This window comes from Taudactylus pleione, unplaced genomic scaffold (genome assembly GCF_031769625.1).
Source record: "Taudactylus pleione unplaced genomic scaffold, aTauple2 ptg000147l, whole genome shotgun sequence".
In the NCBI taxonomy this organism is placed as follows: Eukaryota; Metazoa; Chordata; class Amphibia; order Anura; family Myobatrachidae; genus Taudactylus; species Taudactylus pleione.
In genome coordinates, this window is record NW_028284549.1 from 4,279,802 (window position 1) to 4,300,716 (window position 20,915).

Genomic DNA, 20,915 nt, shown 5'->3' on the forward strand with positions numbered 1-20,915 from the left:
TAAACTATTAACATTTCTATATTTAAAAGCATTCTTACTGTGCAGCATTTTTTCCACACCCTGCCTAAAACTTTTGCACAGTACTGTATGTATGTGTGTGTATGTATTATAAATATAAAGAAAAACGGCACTACAACAAGAATTAAAACACCTAAGTGTTTATGAGGACATAAGCCCAAGACAAAAATACAGCAACGTTTCGGGCAGCCAAGTGCCCTTTCTCAAGCTTCAATTAACAAAATGCAAAGTGAATGAACAGAAGAGAAATACACTTATGTGTTTTGTATTCTTGCTGGAGTGCAGTTTTTCTTTATTTTTATATTTTTTTCTAACTTAGCACCCTTAGTTATTATTATTGTTTTGGAGTGCCCCTTTCCTAATGTTTTTGCTATCTCTCTGATGGGGTTGTTTTGATTTTTCAGCCTAATGATGGCTTCACTGATAGTGACGGCTCTTTGGATCTCATATTGAGAGTCGACAGCAACTGATTCCAAATGCAAATGTCACACCTAGAATCAACTCCAGACCTTTTACCTGCTTAATTGATAATGAAATAACGAGAGAATAGCCCGCACCTGTCCATGAAAGAGCTTTTGAGTTGATAGTCCCATTACTTTTGGCCCCTTAAAAAGTGGGAGGCACATATAGAAACCGTTGTAATTCCTACACCGTTCCCCCGATTTGGATGTAATTACCCTCAAATTAAATCTGAAAGTCTGCAGTTAAAAAAGCCGACATTTCTAGTCTGTTTTGTCAAACAGACTTCTCCTGAGGGTTTCAAAACATATAAGACAGGAACCTGGGACACACACAGAAGCCATTCCAAACTTTTCCAGTGCTTCTATCACTATATACACACACACACACACACACACATATATTCATACATACACACACACACACACACACACACACACGCACTAATATAGCCTTGCAGTCTTCAATATATAGGCTAGACAAAGAGATGTTTAAAGGTAAGAGTACTTGAACAACTCAGAAATACTTTAAAAATGGTATCACCAATCATAGTGTTCAGAAACACTTTAACCCTTTGGGGTCACTATTGTGACATAGTTTAAAGTTTAAAGGGATTGACATATTTCCACCTAATAAAAGAGCAGTTATAATGAACAAATCTCTATTCAAGAGAGAAACCTATTGGATCATTACCTTAACACCCAAGTACCAGTTGGGTTGAATGAGGGTTACAAAATTACTCCATTTATCGGATCATATTGTGATTTGGTTTCTGATTTTGGGGATTTTTATCTGTGTGTATCATCTTATATCCATAGTATGGCTTTGGGCCTGTCCGTCCATATTTGGATGTTACTATCTACCTATAGCACGTGCGTTGGGTTTATATAGCTATATATCATCTGATTTTATATACATATACTAGATCTAGTAATAGGTTATTGTATAAGTATGCAGATTGATGGTCCTAAACTCTATATAGAGTAATAACTAGTTTGGTGATGTTCTGCATTATTGCATATTTTCTTGTGGGCAACATGTGTTGTTTATTTTAATTTTATTTTATGATATTTTATGCTCTGTATGTTTTTTTTTTTTAATATGTTTGTGTGTCTTAAGTGAGACTTAATATACTGCATATATACCGTTTAAGTTACTTTCAGGAGTTCATAGCAGTGATGTGAGGAGGCGTGCGTTGTTTACATAAGTAATCCCGCCCCTACTGCATGCCCATTCGCTGTTTGTTATGTAAATACTAGCCACCCGCGTCACTTAGACCAGGCCTGTGGCAAAGTCTTATGACGAAACACGTTAAGACGTGGCCTAGTGAGGCAGCTCCGTTCCATCCAATGTTGTCCCTAGCTTCTGTGGTCCGTGTTGGTTCCAGAACGCTGTCCCTTCCAGCGGTAGGAGGCGACATGGTTTAAATTACCTGCCGGTATCCCAGAGGACGGTTGGTTCTTTGCCTGGTTGTTTCTATTAATATCATGTGGTGACCAGTCCACCCAGTTTACAACATTGGTACGAGCATATGTTGTTGAGAAGATGTATAGGTTCTAATGCCATGTTTTGAATAAAACAATAAAACATACTTTTATGCACTATGGAGCGCCCCCATATGTATTTTCTTTTCAGAATATATATATATATATATTATATATATATACATATATACATACACACACACACAAACACACGGGGGGGGGGGCAGATGGATGGTTTCATTACATTAAAAAAAACTATACATTAAAAAAACTATACCTTAAAGGAAATTATTACAAGCCTCTGTACAATTTATTCATTTACATGACAGTAATGCCGCTATGCTGTAAATCTTAAGAGCAAAGAAAACCAAGTATAAAAGAAATGTATATATAATTACATAACAGAAGTTAACACAATCGTCAGTTTCCCTCTCATTCCAAGTGCTCTGCGATAATCAGAGGGACTATTAACTCAAATATGACAGTACTGTATAATATGATGATACATTGGAGCCGCTGCATTCCTTTATGGGCAAGTCACAGAGTCTTTTGGAAGCTCAAACTACATACAAACCAAATGAGGTCACCAAGTCCATCAATGGAGATCAAAAACAGTCATTAACCGAAACTAATTTTGTCTATATAGAGTATAAGTATGTGTTACTAACTGCACTGTGCCTTTCCCATTAACAGTCTGATAATAAATCAGGTAAATTCATATCTGATAGGCATCAGAAGTCTAGTTTCTTACGGTATGCCAGCATTACTTGTGGTACAGATATGTCCTCATACATCAAGAGTCTAAACACCGTAAGTCACGAGACGCCTGGTGGGACTGAGCCGACCCAAGAAGTGTATAGTACGCTTTTATTCTTTAAACTTTGTATCTTATTTGCATTGTAGATGCAGCGGAACACAGGGCCTGATTCAGAGCCGCTCGTAAGCGGCCGCTCGTTCGCTCCGAGCGATGTTTGTCCAACTGCGCATGCGTACGGATCGTTATACGCATGCGCGAACCAGTCAGTGCGGTCGAAATTCATGTGCTCGCAAAATAGCGAATGCCTGATAATATGAGTGACAGAATGAGGCGTATGTGGGTGGTAACAGGGGAAGGTGCTTGAAAACGGGGAGTGGAGATCCGAACGCAGGCGTGCTTAAAGGTCAAAACGGGCATTTTATGGGTGTGCATAATTAAAACAGCAGCGTCATTGACCACGTCACTGGGTTATTTTATAGCCAGAACTGCTCGCAAAATTGTGGTAGCAAAAACCAGCCACAAGAATAGCGAGCAGTTCATACGCTGGTCGATGTACTCGATTAATCTAATAAATAATGGACATGACGTAGGATGCGAGCGGCCAGGGGGCGTAGTTTTCCAAAAAACGACCGCAAGTTTTGTTTGCTCGTTCAGACCTAGAGGCGTGAACAGACCGCAAAGAGCGAACGGTTCATTTGAATAGCCACCCCTATTTTCTGGACGAGCGAGCGCTAATTGCATCCGGCTCTGAATCAGGCCCACTACTCACAGTGTGTACTGTGGTTCTATACACCGAGAGTCATTTCTCATAGATATATTGCACAGTTCTGTTTGGCGCAACTGAAGCCACAGTGTATAAGGACACATCTGTAAGTATAATGTACAATTCTGTAGAATCAATGATTATACCAATCATTTGTCATAGATATATTGTACAGTTCTGCAGAATCAATGCCTGTATTACATTAAACATAAGCTCTTCTCCGTCAGATAGTAATAACCAAGTAAAGCCTGACCAAACCTTTTACACTGAAAGATTTGTCAACAACAATGACATGTTCTGCACAACTCAACTGGACGTTAACAACCTCGTCTAACCTCTGAAATAGCAATTAGGCAAGTGACTGAATTATGTTGCAGAAATCATGAATTATACACATTTTCAATGCCCAGAGCTTAGCTCATGGAACATTTTATTTACTTTGGAGAATGCCAAATAAAAATGTAGTAACTTGAGATATAGAAGCTAAGGAGGGGGGAATTCCATATAAAAGGACCAAAGAATAAGCCTTGGAAACTAAATGTGACTGGCTAAATGATTAGTTAATTCTAGTCATTTACCCATTACTCAGTGATTGACAGGAAGTGCCGTTTGTAGGTGGTGACGTGCGAACGCAGGCGTGTCAGTGCATTCCAGGGGCGTGCATAAATTATCCACACAGAACCTATATGCAGCCTGAGTACTCACTGCGTGCAGGAAGCTTAGCAATTCCTGCGGGAGGGTCAGGTCAACCACTGTTCTGCGTCTTGGTCCGATGGTTCTCGATTGTACCGATGTTTTCGCTATCTTGCACAATATTACCGATGTCAGTGAAGGTAAGGGGGTGTCTTTATGAAGTGCTGGGGGTCTTCATATTATGGTGCGCTGGCAGTGCGTATGAATTCGTTAGCATATTTTGGCAGCGGCCGGGTGCGTGCGATTACAGACTTGCGATCCGTACGGAACCAGGCCCTAGGTCACTTAAGCAGTTTAATGACCCATTTTAGGGGTCTCCATCAGTACGGCTAATCAAGGATGCAGAACCCACATGATTATTTTGGCCATTGGAGACCTAAATAGCTATTAATACAGCACTGCTTTGATAAACATGCATCAGAATGCTAATAATAATTGTCAGCACAACTGGTATTTTCAATCATTCCTAATATATCATTTGGGGTATTTAACAGGTCAGCATGTGCATCATATAGAGCCTCTTTGAATCAGTGCCGTAAATGGACTCAACTGCGCCCCAGTTGGCCACTCCCCTGTGCGCATGACATCATTATGTAGAGGGGGCGGGGCTACCAGCACCCGGAGAGTGCAGCACTGACCGCAGCTTCCTTCCCCTTCTGGAACATCCAAAAGATCCTGGTTGCAGGGTGCTCCAGGCAAATCAAATAAACCAATTTAACAACCTCCAATACTTGTTTCTGGACCTATACCACATAACTATTCTTAGGCCGGAATCGGTATGATTTACCGCCAGACGCAAGTCCGGCGGTTAGAATCCCGATAGCGGCTGCCCGACATGGGTGAAAATCCTGATCGTCCCTAAGGTAAGTATTCACTAACCTAATTCCCCCCCTAACCCTAACCCTCCTTAGGGGTGCCGAACCCTAACCTTCCCCCCAGTGCCTAACCCTAATCCTACCTCTAAGTGCCTAAACTAACCCTCCCCTTCCCCGCCGCTTAAACCTAAGTCCCCCGGGGGGGGGGGGGTGTCTAACCCTAAGTCCCCCCCAGGGGTGCCTAACCCTAACCCTCCCTCCCCCTAGCCTCTCGGGGGGTGCCTAACCCTAAGTCCCCCCAGGGAGCCCTAAACCTATCCCTCCGCAGCTGTCCGCGCTTGGCATCCCTTTGATTGGGATGCCGGGAGCCGGTCTCGGTAAAATGACAGGCGTCTAGATTTAAACGCCTGTCATTTAACCCTCGCCGGGATAAAGCAGTCAGGAAGCCGGCCGGCAGGATTACGTCCGCCGGCTTCCCGACTGCATACCCATAGGCCACCAGTCACCATATGGGCACCAGCTCCCAAATCTATGTACACATATTTAATATGACCAAATGTATACCAAACCACCCCCTATGCATTTGTTATTAACATTTACTTATATAGCGCTAACATATACTGTTCCATTGCATATATATATATATAATATTTTAGAAATATTTCTATCAATAGTTTTGCATGGGGTTTATTCTCCATTAATAAAATGAAATGTGATTTTGCATTGAATGTAGCACACTTAAGAACCTGTGTAAATTGAGATACAGTAGTTGTTATAACACAGCAAAAATGTAGTAAACAGCAAACCTAAAATATGGTCGTCATCTCAGTAAATCCTATCCATACCTACAGATGTGCCCACATACATATTACCTCCGCATAACATGTTAACATGTGAGTGCCGTTCGACTCGGTAGCGCCAAGCATATCTTCGTGCAAATTTTTACCTTCACATGCGTTTTATTCACACAGCGAAGTGAATAAGAGCCACAAACAGCTTCTGCTGACTAAATTGATATACGGCATGTCTATATTCTGTGTGCAAATGAGGTTAAATCCCCATGCAAAATGCTACGTTACAGGTTCAGTGGCTGTGACACTAACGTAGCATTTCGCATGCAGATACACCCGCAGTCACACGCAGTATATAGGCATGCCGCATATCATTTTAATCAGCAGAAGCTGTGCGTGCGTCCTATTCTCATCACTTTGCGAATAAGATGCAGTTGAAGGGGAAATGTCGCATTAAAAAAACGCTCAGCGCTATAGAATCATGCCACGGCATGGTGTGACAAGATGGGCTGTTTAAGGAAGCAAGATGTATGTGGACACATCTGTAAATGTATCATTAATGGTTATTATTTGTATTAGAAATGTTGTTGCCTGTAATATTTTTAGTTACTAGCAATGAAATATAAAATAAATTTTTGTTAAATGTGGCCTTTTTTAAGGTGCAAAAACACCTTATGGGAAAACAAAAATGTTAATATGTTGCGTGCTTAAGTAGTTAATCCTTGAGTTATGGAAGATCTAAATCTACAACTAGGGACGGACTGGGGCTGTAGAACAGCCCTGGTATTAAGCCCAGTGGAGAAAAGGGGGTGTGGCCTTGCCACACGGGAGTGTTTTCGCTGGACGCGGGCGTGGCCTTGTGGCACATTCCCCATCTCTCAGCAACCTGGCAGAGCTGCTCGGCCAGGGTTTCAATCCGGACCGGCCCATTAGGCCATCGGCTCTTCTGGCATTTGCCAGAAGTGCTAGAGGGCCAGTCCTGCCCTGTTTACAATGGTGGATCAGATCTTTATACAAATGCAAAAAAATAAATCAGAATTTTTTATTGATTCAGTTGTTTTTGATTTTTTTTTTTTTTCATTTTAGTTATTTATTTAAACAAGAAAATGACTTAGAAAAGCATACTCACTCTGCAACCATCGTTCCCGTCTTTGCTTTACCTTTTCCTTCTTGGGCAGTAAGATCTTATCTTCTGGAACAAGAGAGAGAGAGCAGGTAAGTGTTGTGCATAGGTGACATCATCATAGCCAAGGGCGTCGGAATGGGGACGACGACAAGGGGGTGGCTCGCCCCCTCCAGAAACATTAGAAAGGTGCCAAGGAAGAGACGGGTGCAGTAGCTGAAGACGGCGGGTGCTGCTGGCAGCAGGGGACTGGTCCCCTGTGCGCTTTGCACTGTCTGCAGCATCCAACGCACAAAGCCTGAGCCCCCATACTCAGCGCAGGAGCAGCAGCAGCCTCTGCTCAATCACAGAGCAGCGTTAGCGGATAGGCGGAGTCTCATTGTGGGCTGCTGGGACTCCTGGACGGTCATGACACCAGAGGGTGTGTGCGACTGCATCACGATGCCGACACAGTACAGCTGCCGATCGCGTTGCATCGTCCACCCGGTAGGGGTCGCGGCAGCACAGCAACAGTAATTTGGATGGAGGGAGGGGAGCATCGGAACGATTTTTATTGCCTCCCCAAACAAAAAAATCATTCCGACGACCCTGATCATAGCCAATGGAGAACCGTTGGTCAAACTAGATTCTGTAGCAAAATCTGGTCTATTGCTAAACAGGCTACATGCAAGCAAAAATAATTGGCTATAGTAATACCAGCCACAAAATAAATAAATATATCAAAGACATTATTTGGTGGAAAAGTGGAGAGGTTTGAAAGTTAGAATTAATTTCTAATTGTTTTAGAGATAATTAGAAATGTATATCATAGTAACTATATAGCGCGCACACATTACACAGAGCTTTGCGAAGAACAAAAAACCACTTACAGTACAATAGTGAAATTAAAAAAAAAAAAAAAAAAAGGGACTATTTATGAGGCGCTCTTTTCAATGTCTCCCCTCGTATCATCTTAAAACATTTTTTTAACCTATGGAATATTAATAAAAATTTAGAAAAAGCAGACAATATACATAATATACACAAAGTGTACTAAAAGGGGGAAAATAAAGTGTTGGTGCTGAAGAGAATAGAAACTGAGTGAGGAAGATCTCCCCACTGATAGTGCGGCGAAATATTATAGATCATTGTACTTTATATAAAATAAAAATGAAACAACATTTACACCAAATTTTTTTGCATTCGGGCAAATCCACTTTAGATTTGTTCTATGGTGAGGTGTTGGATATAGGAAGAGTCAGGGCAGATAGATCTGTCTTGATAGAATTCTGCTGCACCTCATTATACCCCATGGCATTGAATGAGGCGTGAGAGATTCTCAAAGAACTGGTTGCCCCTGGAAACAACAGAGTTACCAGCGCATACATCAGTTTTCACTTCTGCTGTTACGTGTTATACTCTAGGGGATGCGTTTGGCATCCCGGCAGTCTGGATGCAGACGCTTACATTACCGCCGCCGCTCAGAATCCTGGCGCCAGCTTCCCGACCGCCGGGATGCCGAAGGTAAGAAGTGGGGTTGGGGGGAGGGATTGGTTTAGGGGTTAGGCACTAGGGGGAGGGTTAGGTTTAGGCACTAGGGGGAGGGTTAGGTTTAGTGATTAGGCACTAGGGGGAGGGTTAGGTGTAGGGATTAGGCACTAGGGGGTGGGTTAGGTTTAGGTACTAGGGGGAGGGTTAGGTTTAGGCACTAGGGGTAGGGTTAGGTTTAGGCACTAGGGGTAGGTTTAGGGGTTAGGCACTAGGGGGAGGGTTAGGTTTAGGGGTTAGGCACTAGGGGGTGGGTTAGGTTTAGGTACTAGGGGGAGGGTTAGGTTTAGGTACTAGGGGGAGGGTTAGGTTTAGGGGTTAGGCACTAGGGGGTAGGTTAGGTTTAGGCACTAGGGGGAGGGTTAGGTTTAGGCACTAGGGGTAGGGTTAGGTTTAGGGGTTAGGCACTAGGGGGAGGGTTAGGTTTAGGAGTTAGGTACTAGGGGGTGGGTTAGAGTTAGGCACTGGGGGAGGATTAGTGTTAGGCACTAAGGGGGAAGGGTTAGGTTTAGGGAGGCACTGGGTGGGGGAGGTTAGGGTTAGGTACCAAAGAGGGAGGGTTAGGGTTAGAGTAGGGAGAGGGTTAACATACTGACCAACAAGTGTCGGTATGTTAACCCTGTCAGTATCCCGGCGTCGAGATTCTGCCTGCCAGGATACTGACTGTCGGTATTTCATACCGATCCCATACTCTAGGTATAATACACATAATGAGAGAGTTATTCTGCTGGAAATGACTGATAAAGAAAGGTACAGTCTAAAATGTAAATTGAAAATTAGTAGGTATTCAAATTATGCTCCTACTGAATTAGAAATATCTGTATTCATACTGCGGACATATATATCACGGTCAGCATAAGTGTATACCAAACATAATCTGACAAGTTTATTCCCAGTATTTTAGAACCACTGTCTCATTCCACATCAGTTCACCATTGGTCCCTGGAGTATAGTCTCTCCGACTCAGGTTGATCTGGTTCAAGTATCCACCATTCAATTAGTGATTAGCTCAAAATAATTGCATAATCATCTCATATACAGTATTTGCAAGTTTAGTTGAGATGATATAATTTTGTTTAGGCAAAAAAATAAAGTGCTAGTGCCTGATAATCAGGATCAAAACCAAGATAAACAAACAATGTCGCCATAACATACACGTCTCAATACATGTTTATCTCATATCACTTTAAATAGCCCCAATTACTTGACAGCCTTTTATACATTGGGGAGAGAGTGCACATCATTACCAAAACAGGGATACATTCATGGGAAATGAAAAAGCATCTGATAATTCAGAATCATCGTTTGCATCACTGAAAAATTGGCAGAATAAAATAAAGTGTCGGTGCTTATCCCTGTCCGTCGATATATACCCTTCAGTAATACCACTTTAACATTAAGGTTAATATTGCTCCCCCTCAAAAGGCTTTGCAGGCAATCTAAAAGAGGTGCAATCTCTATCACAAAGTGCTCCTTATTGTATCACATCTATAATATAAACCAACATTCCAGCGCTGGAATAGATAGAGAAAATTCATGTATTGTAATGGGAGAAGTAACATCTTGGTGAAAAGTTAGCGCACAGGATGAACATATACAAACTTGGTGTTGGGGTGTCCCGTACTGCGCAGTCATGGGGAACGCACACAGCCGACGCGTGTTTCGCCTGGAGGCTTGTTCACGGAAAATCTGCTCCAGTGGCGCTATCAACGTTTGGGCCCCATTTAACAACAAAACAATACCAGCTGCATTTTTCGTTGAGCGTCGCAATGATACTAACGAATATGCCACTGGTATTTAACATTTATTTTCCCCTCTGGTGGGGGCCTGTGTCACCCCGTCCTTGGAGGCATCCTCTCCTTTGTTGTTGGCAGCCTGTTGCTGCCAGCTACAGGCTGCTAGGTCATGCGCATGTGTTACAACAGGGGTGTCAAACTCGTGGCCATCCCGCTGTTGTGGACTACATATCCCAGCATGCCCTGCCACGGTTTTAGCATGCCCTACTATCAAAACTCTGTCAGTGCATGCTGGGATGTGTAGTTCCACTGCAGCTGGATGGCCCGAGTTTGACACCACTGTGCTACACTCAGTCTGCACATGTGAATGACACTTACCGTTGCTGGGTCCCCCATTGCCGGCAACGAGCAATTTACACGAATGGTTGGGAAACGCCAACATTGAATGTTTTCTTGTTGCATTCAGTATCTGATTTAATAAGGTAACATACTGTAGGATTACTAGAGCCTTTAGTGTAATTTCGGAGAGCTCTGACTGGGTTAAATTGAAAGTGATTAGCCAGGAAATTCTTAATGAGATGGAAAACAAATTTTCACAATACTCTACGACAGCTTTCCCATTGCTTTATGTGCCCAGTTTTAATTGATTCTCTGCATTTATTTGTAAGATTGTTAATTTGATACTACAGGAGGCCCAAGTTTTTGTTCTCAAAAACCAACGTAGAGATCTAATGGGCAGTGGAGTAACTTGTGCTGCTGTGAACAAATTGCCAAACCTGCGGGTAAGTATACAAATCCTGATTTGGGATACAGATATGTGCCTCATGCACTAATGGCGCAGTTATGCCAAATAGTCCTTCTCGACGTGAGAGGTCCCGTGCGATTCGGCTTGCACCAATCGTCTTTGTCGCTCAAATGTGCATTTTTGTCGCAACGCTATGAGAAAAAATACGCATCTCTAGACCATGCTGATTAATTTGACATGCGGCAGCCACAGGGGGGGAGGGTTAGGTTTAGGGTACACCCGGGGAGGACTTTGGGCTAGGCACCCCCCCGGGAGGGTTAGGCTAGGGGAAGGGGGGGGTTAGGGTTAGGCACCCCCCTACACAGCCAGATGGGAGGTGTGTGGCAGAGCAATCTCATCATCATGACCCCCGCGCTACACTATACAAAGCCAAGTTTTAAAATCAGGGGGCCACAATAAAGTGACACAGCGCGAACTGTGTCATCGACCCGCCTGGACCGGGATGCAGTCAGGAAGCCGACGGTTGAAATTTCCGACCGCCGGCTTCCCGACTGTCCAATCCCGGCAAGGTACTAATGACAGGTGTCGTAATCCTGACGCCTGTCATTAGACCAAAGCCCGAGGCTCGGCATACCGAACGAAGGTAAGCCGGGCACAGACAGCTGCTGGGGGGACGGGGTAGGTTTAGGCTAGGGAAGGGGGGTTAGGCACCCCCCCGGGGGACTTAGGTTTAGGCAGCGGGGAAGGGAGGGGGGGGATTAGGGTTAGGCACCCCTAAGGAGGGTTAGGTTAGTTTGTACTTACCTAGGGGCGATCAGGATTTCCAGCGCTGTCGGGCTGCTGCTGCCGGGATCTCTGCATCTGTCGGACGGACGCTGCCGGGAATCGAACCGCCGGCCATGCGTCAGCCGGTATTTCATCCCGATTCCCTAAAGACTTACAGTACAATACAATAGAATGCAAGACAAGGACATGGAAACGACTGCACGATTACGACACTGTAATCGTGCAGTCATTTGTCAGTCTGTGATGTGCCTACACTGAACGAGCAGTCGTCCAGTGCAGGCTCATCAATCATCTGCAAACATTCTGAACCTGACGTTATCGTCAGGTTATCCAGCATGTTTGCCCGATGATAGATGTCTAAATGACCAGCGGGAGCGCGCATCGCTGGTCGTTTTAGACATTTTTCTTAATGATTTGCAAACTATTTATGAACGATAACGTTATCGTTCAATCACTCAAATTAATCATCTAGTGGATGTGCATCTTTAGGCAGAAAAGAAAGTGGTAGAGAATTTTCTTCTTCAAAGAGTTATTATGACCTAAAAGTGAATCTTCATGCAAGGCCTAATTCTATAATGTTTGCATCAGGAAGGAATGTAACTAACTGATCTCCAAGTATTGTATTCACTGCCGAATGTAATCGCCCGCCAGTCAGTTTAAAGGCAAAGCCAGTTGGATTTTTTGGATTTTACCTTTGTTTCAGAAACTTGTAAATGGAGGACAAACGGCTAAATTCTAGATGACTGCTATTGGTTTAATGTCGTAATTTAACAATCTGACAAACCATATGGTCAGGGATATTTGGTGTTGTTAATATAACAAAGATTGCCAGAAATGTGAGCAAGATTTGCAAAACATACAGGTTATTAAGTAAAAAAAAAAAAAAAAAGAAAAGAAAAAGAAAAGAAAAAAAAAAAATTACCTGCCAAATAAACACTTTAAGAGTCCGTCTGGACTGAGCATTACGCCTGTATTTTATAAACAGACTTAAGTGAATGATTTTTCAAGTACATATCTCCAATGCTGACATGTTACTGCAATACGGTTGTACATTGCATTCCAGTTCCCCGTGTTGTACGTTTGCTGTGCAAATAGAATGTTCTGTATAAATCAGCACTGATTACACAACAACTGAGGTGCTGTACATGCCTGCCTGCACATTTTCATCGCATTAGCTTTACGGCTGGTTTATCAACGCTCCTGGTTCCATATTTTGTATCGGTCTATATCCCACTTACGGGAGCAGCAGTTAATCTTACTGTAGTACATGACAGTACAGTATTTTAGACATTTCATTTCATTGTACAGTATTGTTTTCTTGTTTTATCTTATGTTCTTGCTACCACCTTTGTATTCTAAATGGTGGCGCAGAGGAGCAAGTCCTACATCTCATGTGTTAAAGTGCACTAACAATATAGTACACGATATACTATTGTGTTTTATTACCCATTTTCCCCAGACACATGTATGAATTGACCTACAGTGTAATCTAGATCTGATATTATGGCAGCTGCTCTAAGATCCAAATCACGTACAGATGTGTCCTCACTTACTCCTGATGGGCCAAGATGCTCCGAGAGAAGCGTATCGTATTTTTCTTACTATTTTGTGTCTCAGGCTGTATTCAATTAGAAGCGAAAAGTCAGTTGCCGGACTTTTCGCCATCATCGTGAGTTTTCTGTGCAAAAAAGTATCGCGCTCGTCCCTGCTTATCCCCGTATTCAATTCCAAATCGTCGAAAACGGGCCCCGACGAAACTTAAAATAGGCGAAAAGTTCTGTCAGTTTTTGGGAAATCAGCCTGACACCCCCCAAAAGATGCACTGACCTGGGGAATCACTCTGGATACTCCCGAATAGCCCTGCTGAATGTATTTGGCCACTGTAAATGGTCTCAATAGATGCTATTTTCCGTGTTTTAAAAAGTGGTTAAGAATAGCATTTTGGTGGATTTTTTTTGAGAAAATAACTAGTCCCAGTAAATTTGGGGTACATGAAAACGGGTACTAGCATATTTTAAAGTTGATAATGTGACGTTTTAAAAAACTTGAAAAATCCACCTGACGCAAACATCTGCAATCATAAAAATATCTGCTGAATACTTGGGGACCTCCCTGGAGTCTATTTCGCTAGTTTTTAACTTTGTACCCCAACTTTTTTTTTTATCACCCCCAAAACGAAAGTACTGTTTTGGGATTTCTGAAGGTACTCTTAAACAAATTTTTGACATAGATTATCTTTAGGGGACTGTCCAAGGGCGGCAGGGTGGTTTTTGGAAGTCTGCACCCCAAAACCCCACCTATTCATAGGCAATACTTTTTTGCCGGGTCCGATGCACTGATTTTATGCACCGGCGAAAAAGTCGGCCAAATTGAATACGGGGATAAATGAAATCGGTGAAAAAGTATCGCCGAAACTGACTTTTCGCTCCAAATTGAATGCGGCCCTTAGTCGCATCACAGATGCAGTGAAAAGCCAGGGATAGCGTACCAGCTGGGCTGCGACTTTAACCACACAGGAATCGGTTTTACAAACGTACAAAGTAACAGATGAAGCGGAAACGGAACTTGCTGTGACCTGTTTGGCGTGACTGAAGCAACAGTAAGCAAGGACCCATCTGTATTATATAAAAGTCCTGAAATGTCAGAGGAAAAACCCGTACAAATAGTTCCCAACTTCTTAGGTTGGGGAACAAGGACAAACATGGTAGGAGGGTGCATGGTCCTATCTTCCAACTTAAAATAAAGTACTATACCCTGTTCATAACACCCCCCCCCCTCTTATAATACACAAGGCTTTATTCAATTGACATGTATCACATTGCAAATGGAATGCGGAGAATAGTAATTTGCTGGTGAAATGCTGCAACCATATGGGGAGCAGATATCTATAAAGATATGTGCGCGCTGTTCAGATGGGGGAAAATGGGCCCTCATTCAGACCCACTCGCGAGCGGCTGTCCGCTCTCAAGTAGGTCGATGGTCCGCACTGCGCATGCGCATGACGGAGGGAGCTCCGTCGTGCGCATGCGCGAGACCCTACGAGCGAAGGACTTTCCTTCGCTCGGAGTGTCTCATCAAAGGGGGCGTGCTGTCGATGGTGACTGACAGCACGCCCCCTTTGGTGGGCGTGCCGGGGGCGTGCCTGCCAGACGGAGGCGTTCCCAAGGGAACGCCTACCGTCTGAAGCCGGCCCCACTGACATCACTAGTGATGTCAGTGGGAGTGATTTTGGCTCTGATAGAGCCAAAATCAGTCCTGGTTGAAAAACTCAACCGCAGGCTTCTGCTCGCAGTTTCGATGGTCGCGATGGTCAAGACTATCGCGACCATCATCCTGCACGCTCGTATATGCTGTGGGTGGTGAACCACAGCTATACGAGCGTCCAGGAGGACGCTCCATATTAATGGAGGTGGGCCCTGATTCAGAGCGAGCGCTCTGGTCAGAGCGTCCGGCTCTGAATCAGGGCCATGGTGCATACTTAATAGGCCCAATAGGTCTATGCAGAGCGGCTGTAGGATCCTGCAAATATATAGATATTGTTATTATCTTTCCTAGTAAAACAGAGCTCAGCCACATCCGACAGAACCATAGTCATACGGCCTTAGCACAAAAGGGTCCCTCTGCGCCTTCTCTATGGTAAGCTAGCTGCTGCCTGGTATTGCAGCATGAGATCCGAGGACAGTAGATCACTAAACCTCAGTTAGGTTCTAGCTGAATATGAGTTACACATACAATACAGAGACCTGATAAATCTGCATTTTCCATTAATATCTACACACACAGATTAGATCGTTTCTGAAGGTTACCAAGAATACAGCTGCCTTTGTTAGGTGGCTCTCGATGTTCTTCATTGCTAAATAGATAATGGATTAAAATCGCTGTACAAAAGTACCAAATAAAAAAAAAACGAGAGTACACCAATGTCAAAGTAACAGAAGTATCAAAGAGAAATGGAACAATTGTAAACACACAGGGCCATATTCAATTTAAAGCGAAAAGTCTGTTGCCGGACTTTTCGCCGTCATCGGAGGTTTTCAGGTCAAAAACTTATCGCGCACGTCCCCGAAAACGGGACCCGGCGAAAAGGAATTCTGCGAAAAAGTCCTGTGATTTTTAGGGAAATCTGCCTGACGCCCCCCAAAAGATGCTCTGACATGGGGGTTCACTATGGGTACCCTCAAATATCCCTGCGAAAGGTATTTGGGGTCTTTAAATGTTCTCAATAGGAGCTATGTAGCGTGTTTTGGAGAGTGGTTAAGAATAGCATTTAGCAACTTTTTTGTCCAAAATAAGTTGTCCCATCAAATTTGAGGTACATGAAAATGGGTGCAAGCATATTTAAAAAATCGCTAATGTAAAGCATTAAAATGCGCAAAAAAAAAAGCACCTTTGGCAAGCACCTGCAATCAAAAAAACACCTCCCCCATACTTGCAGACCCCCCCAAAAGGCTATTTTGCTAGTTTTTGAATTTGTACCCCCACTTTGAACTTTTTCGCCCACATTTTCAAAGTGCTTTTTTGGGGTGTCCTTTGCGATTTTTTAAAATATTTTTTTGATGCAGTTAGTGTCAAGGGGGGGGGTGTACAAAAGGTGCAAAGTGGTTTCCGCACCTCTGCGCCCCAAAACCGCAATTCTGCACTTTTTGCCGCCGGGTATTCATAGGCAAAACTTTGTCGCCTATTACATTGCATTGCGTTTTTCGCACCGTCGAAAAGACGCTACAATTGAATACGGGAATAAGTGAAATCTGCGAAAACAACGTCATCGGCGAAAAAGTTTTCGCCCAGAACAGCTTTTCACTCCAAATTGAATACGGCCCTAAATGTCCATTTAGGAAACAAATAATTGTTAATTGTAAAGTGATACATGAACACGTGCATAGCCACCCGGCAGCGATCTAACCCATCTGCAGCATCATACTTGCACTGAATGATACAAATGCACCCTCATACTGCATATGGCGCGACGGAGACTCTCCGAGAAGAGTAACATAGCGTCTTTTTCTTTACATTTTGTGTCTTATTTGCAATGCAGGCGCAGCAAAACACAGTTCACAGTGTACAGGAGACATTGGGCCGAAACTATAATCACACAGGGATTAGTGTTAAACACGTACAAATAGGGGTATTCAACATGGGTGCGATAACATCGTTTTTTGCGTTAATATCGCACTTAACGGTTTTGCGTTAATATCACTTGTTTTAGTTTTACACTGTATTCAATATCAAAGACTTAATCGCAGTTTTGAAAAGTCTTTGATAAAAAACAGTGATAACTTTTCACTATTGAATAGGTGTCGAAAAAAAAGTGCAGAATTAGGGTTTAGGGGTGCAGGCTTAAAAAAAAATAGCCTGCACCCCTGAGATTGACATTTAAAAAAGAACTGTCAAAAAAAGTTTTAAAAAAAATAGGGACACCCCAAAAAAATTAATTTAAAAATTGGGGTGCAAAAAAAAAATAAAAAAAAGGGAAAAAATTGTTAAACAATAGGGAAATAGGTTCAGGGTTATTCTGCATGTATGCGGCAGGTGTTTTCTAGAATAGAATTATAGCAGCAGGTGCACAAATGCAGAATTTTTAAAAACTTACTTTAGGGACATCAAAATATGCTAGTACCCATTTTCATGTACCCCAAATTTGATGGGACCACTTAAAAAAAATAAAAATAACCTAAGTGCTCTTCTGCATCACTTCTTCAATGTCGGGGAAAAAAACACCTGCTGCGGCTATTTAAATCCCCGACTTTCAATTAAAGGCTAAAACGGGGGTACCCATAGTGTTCCCCCATGTTTTTACAACTTTAGGGGGGTCTTACAATTATTTTAAGGAAAAATTCGTAACTTTACGCAAATCCAACTTCGGAGTTTCCCGTTTTCGTTAATTTGATATTGAATACGGGGATAAGCGGGAGCGCGCACCATACCTTTACGCAGAAAAAAACTCCGATATGAAACGTTAACTTCGCCAGGGAAGTTAACCTTTCATATTGAATACCCCTCAAAGTCGCAGATGAAGCACAACGGGACTTGGCGTGAGAAAAAGCCGCGGACGCTGCACTATGGCACTACATACACAGACTCAGACGCAGTCACACGCACACACGTATAAATGTCGCACATCACATTAATCACTGTAATCCACCAGAGGAATTCTCCCTCTCCCAGTTATTTTATTTATGCATATTAAAATCGAGAAAGACGCTCGGCGCGGCAGAGTCGCCCAAAACCTGTTGCGCAGAGAGGACCTGTTAGCCGCGACTTGAGCAACAGGGTAGGAGATGATCTATAGCGCAGGTTAGTGCGGTTTCTGCAGTCACAATGCAGCGTGCGCCGTCATGGCGGTTACAGCGTCTGTGTCTGCCACTGCACAAAGTACAAACAGCGATTCCAGAATCTACAGGTTTATTTTAAAAAGGGAAAAACTGACTATAATCAGCATTTTAGGTTAAAGCTCTTTATATGTATAGATGGAGAATGAGCCATATCCTGGCAGGAATAAATAGCGCAAGCGTTTGGAATGCCGCCATGTGCCAGCTGCTGATACTGTAATAGATACATACAGTGTGAAGACGGCACTGCTCACACAGATATGGTGACCCGAGGTACACCACAGGCTTCCGGGATCTCTCTGCAATCATATACTACTTACATGGTCCAGTCCCTGGCATCTGCTGCATGGGCCTGGTGACCTATGAAAACGTTGCTCTAGCTGGTAATGAGAGGTAGGAACGTGCAGGTGACATAAGCAACAGAGGACACGCGGCATTTGTGGAGACAGGAGATGTAGACTTCTGGCAGAGGCTGCAGAGCTGCATTGGGCGAATGATTACAGGAGGGAGAAAAACCACAAACCCTGGAGCCAGAAATAACTTTGGGCTTTATCAACAACAGAAACGACTTCAGTCACTGCATCTTGGGCAGGCCGGGAAGGGTTTGTACATTTTGTAGCAATAAAGGCCAAACTTCAAGGAGTGAAAACACCACCAGGATAAAGTCTAAATGGCTTAATTATGACCTTAACACTAAACTTATAAAAAAAAGTAAAGGTCTAACCACGGCCGTAACTAGGGTAGTGCGACCAGTGCCATGGCGCAGGGCACCGCGGGGCAGGGGGCGCTGTTTGGGCATGTCAATTTTCCTGTTTATTATCATTCTCACTTGTAGGTTCCTCTACAAGCGACATTGTATCAGTGATGTAACCACAAGATTAACCTCAATTAATCTTGCGGCTACGATGTAGCGGTTCCCACAATAGACGTCTATGGGGATTTCTCACCATAGAGGTCTATGGAACACACAGGCTGGCCGCATTCAGCTAATCAGGGAGCTGCTCCGACGGAGATGTTCCCTAATTGGCTGGCGGCTCCTTCACTGACGGGGCACACGTGTGCCCCGGTCATTTACGCGGAGCAAAGGTATGTGTACACACATACCTTTGCTCAGTCCGTATGGTTCGTTTTCTTTTTGGTTTTTTTATTTTAACCCCTGGATTGCCTACTCGGACAAGTGGACGTGATCTACGCATAGAAGAGGTGAGTATGGATTTTTTTTTCAGGTACACCCCTATGGATTACTTCGGATACTAGGTGAGTATGTGTGAGTGTGCATGTATGTTTTATTAAAATTATACTTTCACGGTGTATGTTTGTTTATTTACGTATTTCTTTAGTTGTGGAACTACAAGTGCCAGCGGGCCCGTAATGCCCCGCATGCTGTTATTTGTGGTTCTCCAAATTACAGCATGCAGGGGAGGTTTGCTGGTACTTGTGGTTCTACAAATAAAGACAATATTGAAAACTTAATTTTACACTTTACACTATCAACCCGGCACCCACCGCCCTAGGGTGCCGGGGATAGCCCCGGGCTATCAGTCTAGGCCTGGGGTGCCCTGGAGAGGGGTACCCCTTTATTGGGGGGTACCCAACTCCCCAGGGATCCCCGGCCTGGACTGACTAGCGGTCAGGGGTAATGCTTTGGCCGGGGAAACCGGTGAAAGGTTTTCCCTGGCTGTGGCATTATCCCCCCGCTAGACAGAGTTCGGTGCTGGTTCTGGAATTTTCAGGGGACCCCTACTTGTTTTGTCCCCTGATTTTCCAGAACCAGCTCAACAAAGCCCTGTGCTGGTTCTTAATATACAGGGGCCCCCTACGCATTTTGGCCCCTGTATTTTTAGAACCAGAACAGGCTTTATAAAGCCCGGGGCTGGTTATGCTTTTGGGGAGGGGGTGCACATTTTTTTTTTTTTTACACACACACAGAAGCCATCACGGATCTCACTGATCTGTGATGGCTTCTCTAAAACTCGCACCTTTTAATGCTACTCACATTAAAAGGTGTCAGTTTACATAGTCCTAAACTCGCAAATGCAGTAGCCTCGAGCTGAAAAGTTCGCAGGCTATTGAATTTGCGAGTTTCAGTACAAACTCGCACCTTCTAAAAGTGCGAGAAAGTGCGAGTTTGTACTGTTACTAAAACAGACTACCTATTACATTTGGCCACATATGTTAAAAATAGGTCAACGTTTTGGGGCAGGGTGTGCGTGCCCCGAAACGTCGGCCTATTTTTTGACATATGGTCTAAATATATAGTTTTGCATTTTCTCAAATCTCGGATTGCCGCTGGTTGTTTCCTATTTATATCAACTATGTATTCAGGAGGCACCAGAGTACGATAACCTGTCTGAGTTAGCGAGTGCCGTGAACATATACACATACATACATACATATATATATATATATATACATACACACACACATACATACACACACACATCTACAGCAAACACACACACACACCAGAGTATGATAACCTGTCTGATTTAGCGAGTGCCGTGAACATATACACATACATACATACATATATATACACACACATACATACATACATACACATACACACACACACACATCTACATCAAACACACACACACACAGCAAATAACTTATGTACAAAATGGTGAGTACTGATGTCATCGGAGTTCAATAAAAAATAAAAAAAACCCTGCCATTGTTGCGGATATTATAGGTCACCAAGGATTTCCATTATCAGTATAAAAGCACTTGCCCTGTGGCCTTGTGCTTTAGATAGTCACAGAGCTCCTTGCAGACTTCCAATTTCCTATTAAAACTATACAGTAGGGAGTGCCTCAACCCTTAAATTATTTCAAAACATTTCAACGTCAGAAACTTGGGGGTTTTCAATGGGCGAGACCTGAGTAA

At 43.4% G+C, this 20,915-nt stretch overlaps 1 protein-coding gene across 1 annotated transcript in view; it reads right to left on the minus strand.

Annotated features, from left to right (window-relative positions):
- The window catches only part of SLX9 (SLX9 ribosome biogenesis factor), a 131,468-nt gene that overhangs the window by 44,083 nt on the left and 66,470 nt on the right, over positions 1-20,915 (minus strand). The window contains exon 3 of the mRNA XM_088474130.1: positions 6,910-6,972. Within this exon, the coding sequence (XP_088330256.1) occupies positions 6,910-6,972 (63 nt within the window). The remainder of the gene's footprint in view (positions 1-6,909; positions 6,973-20,915) is intronic.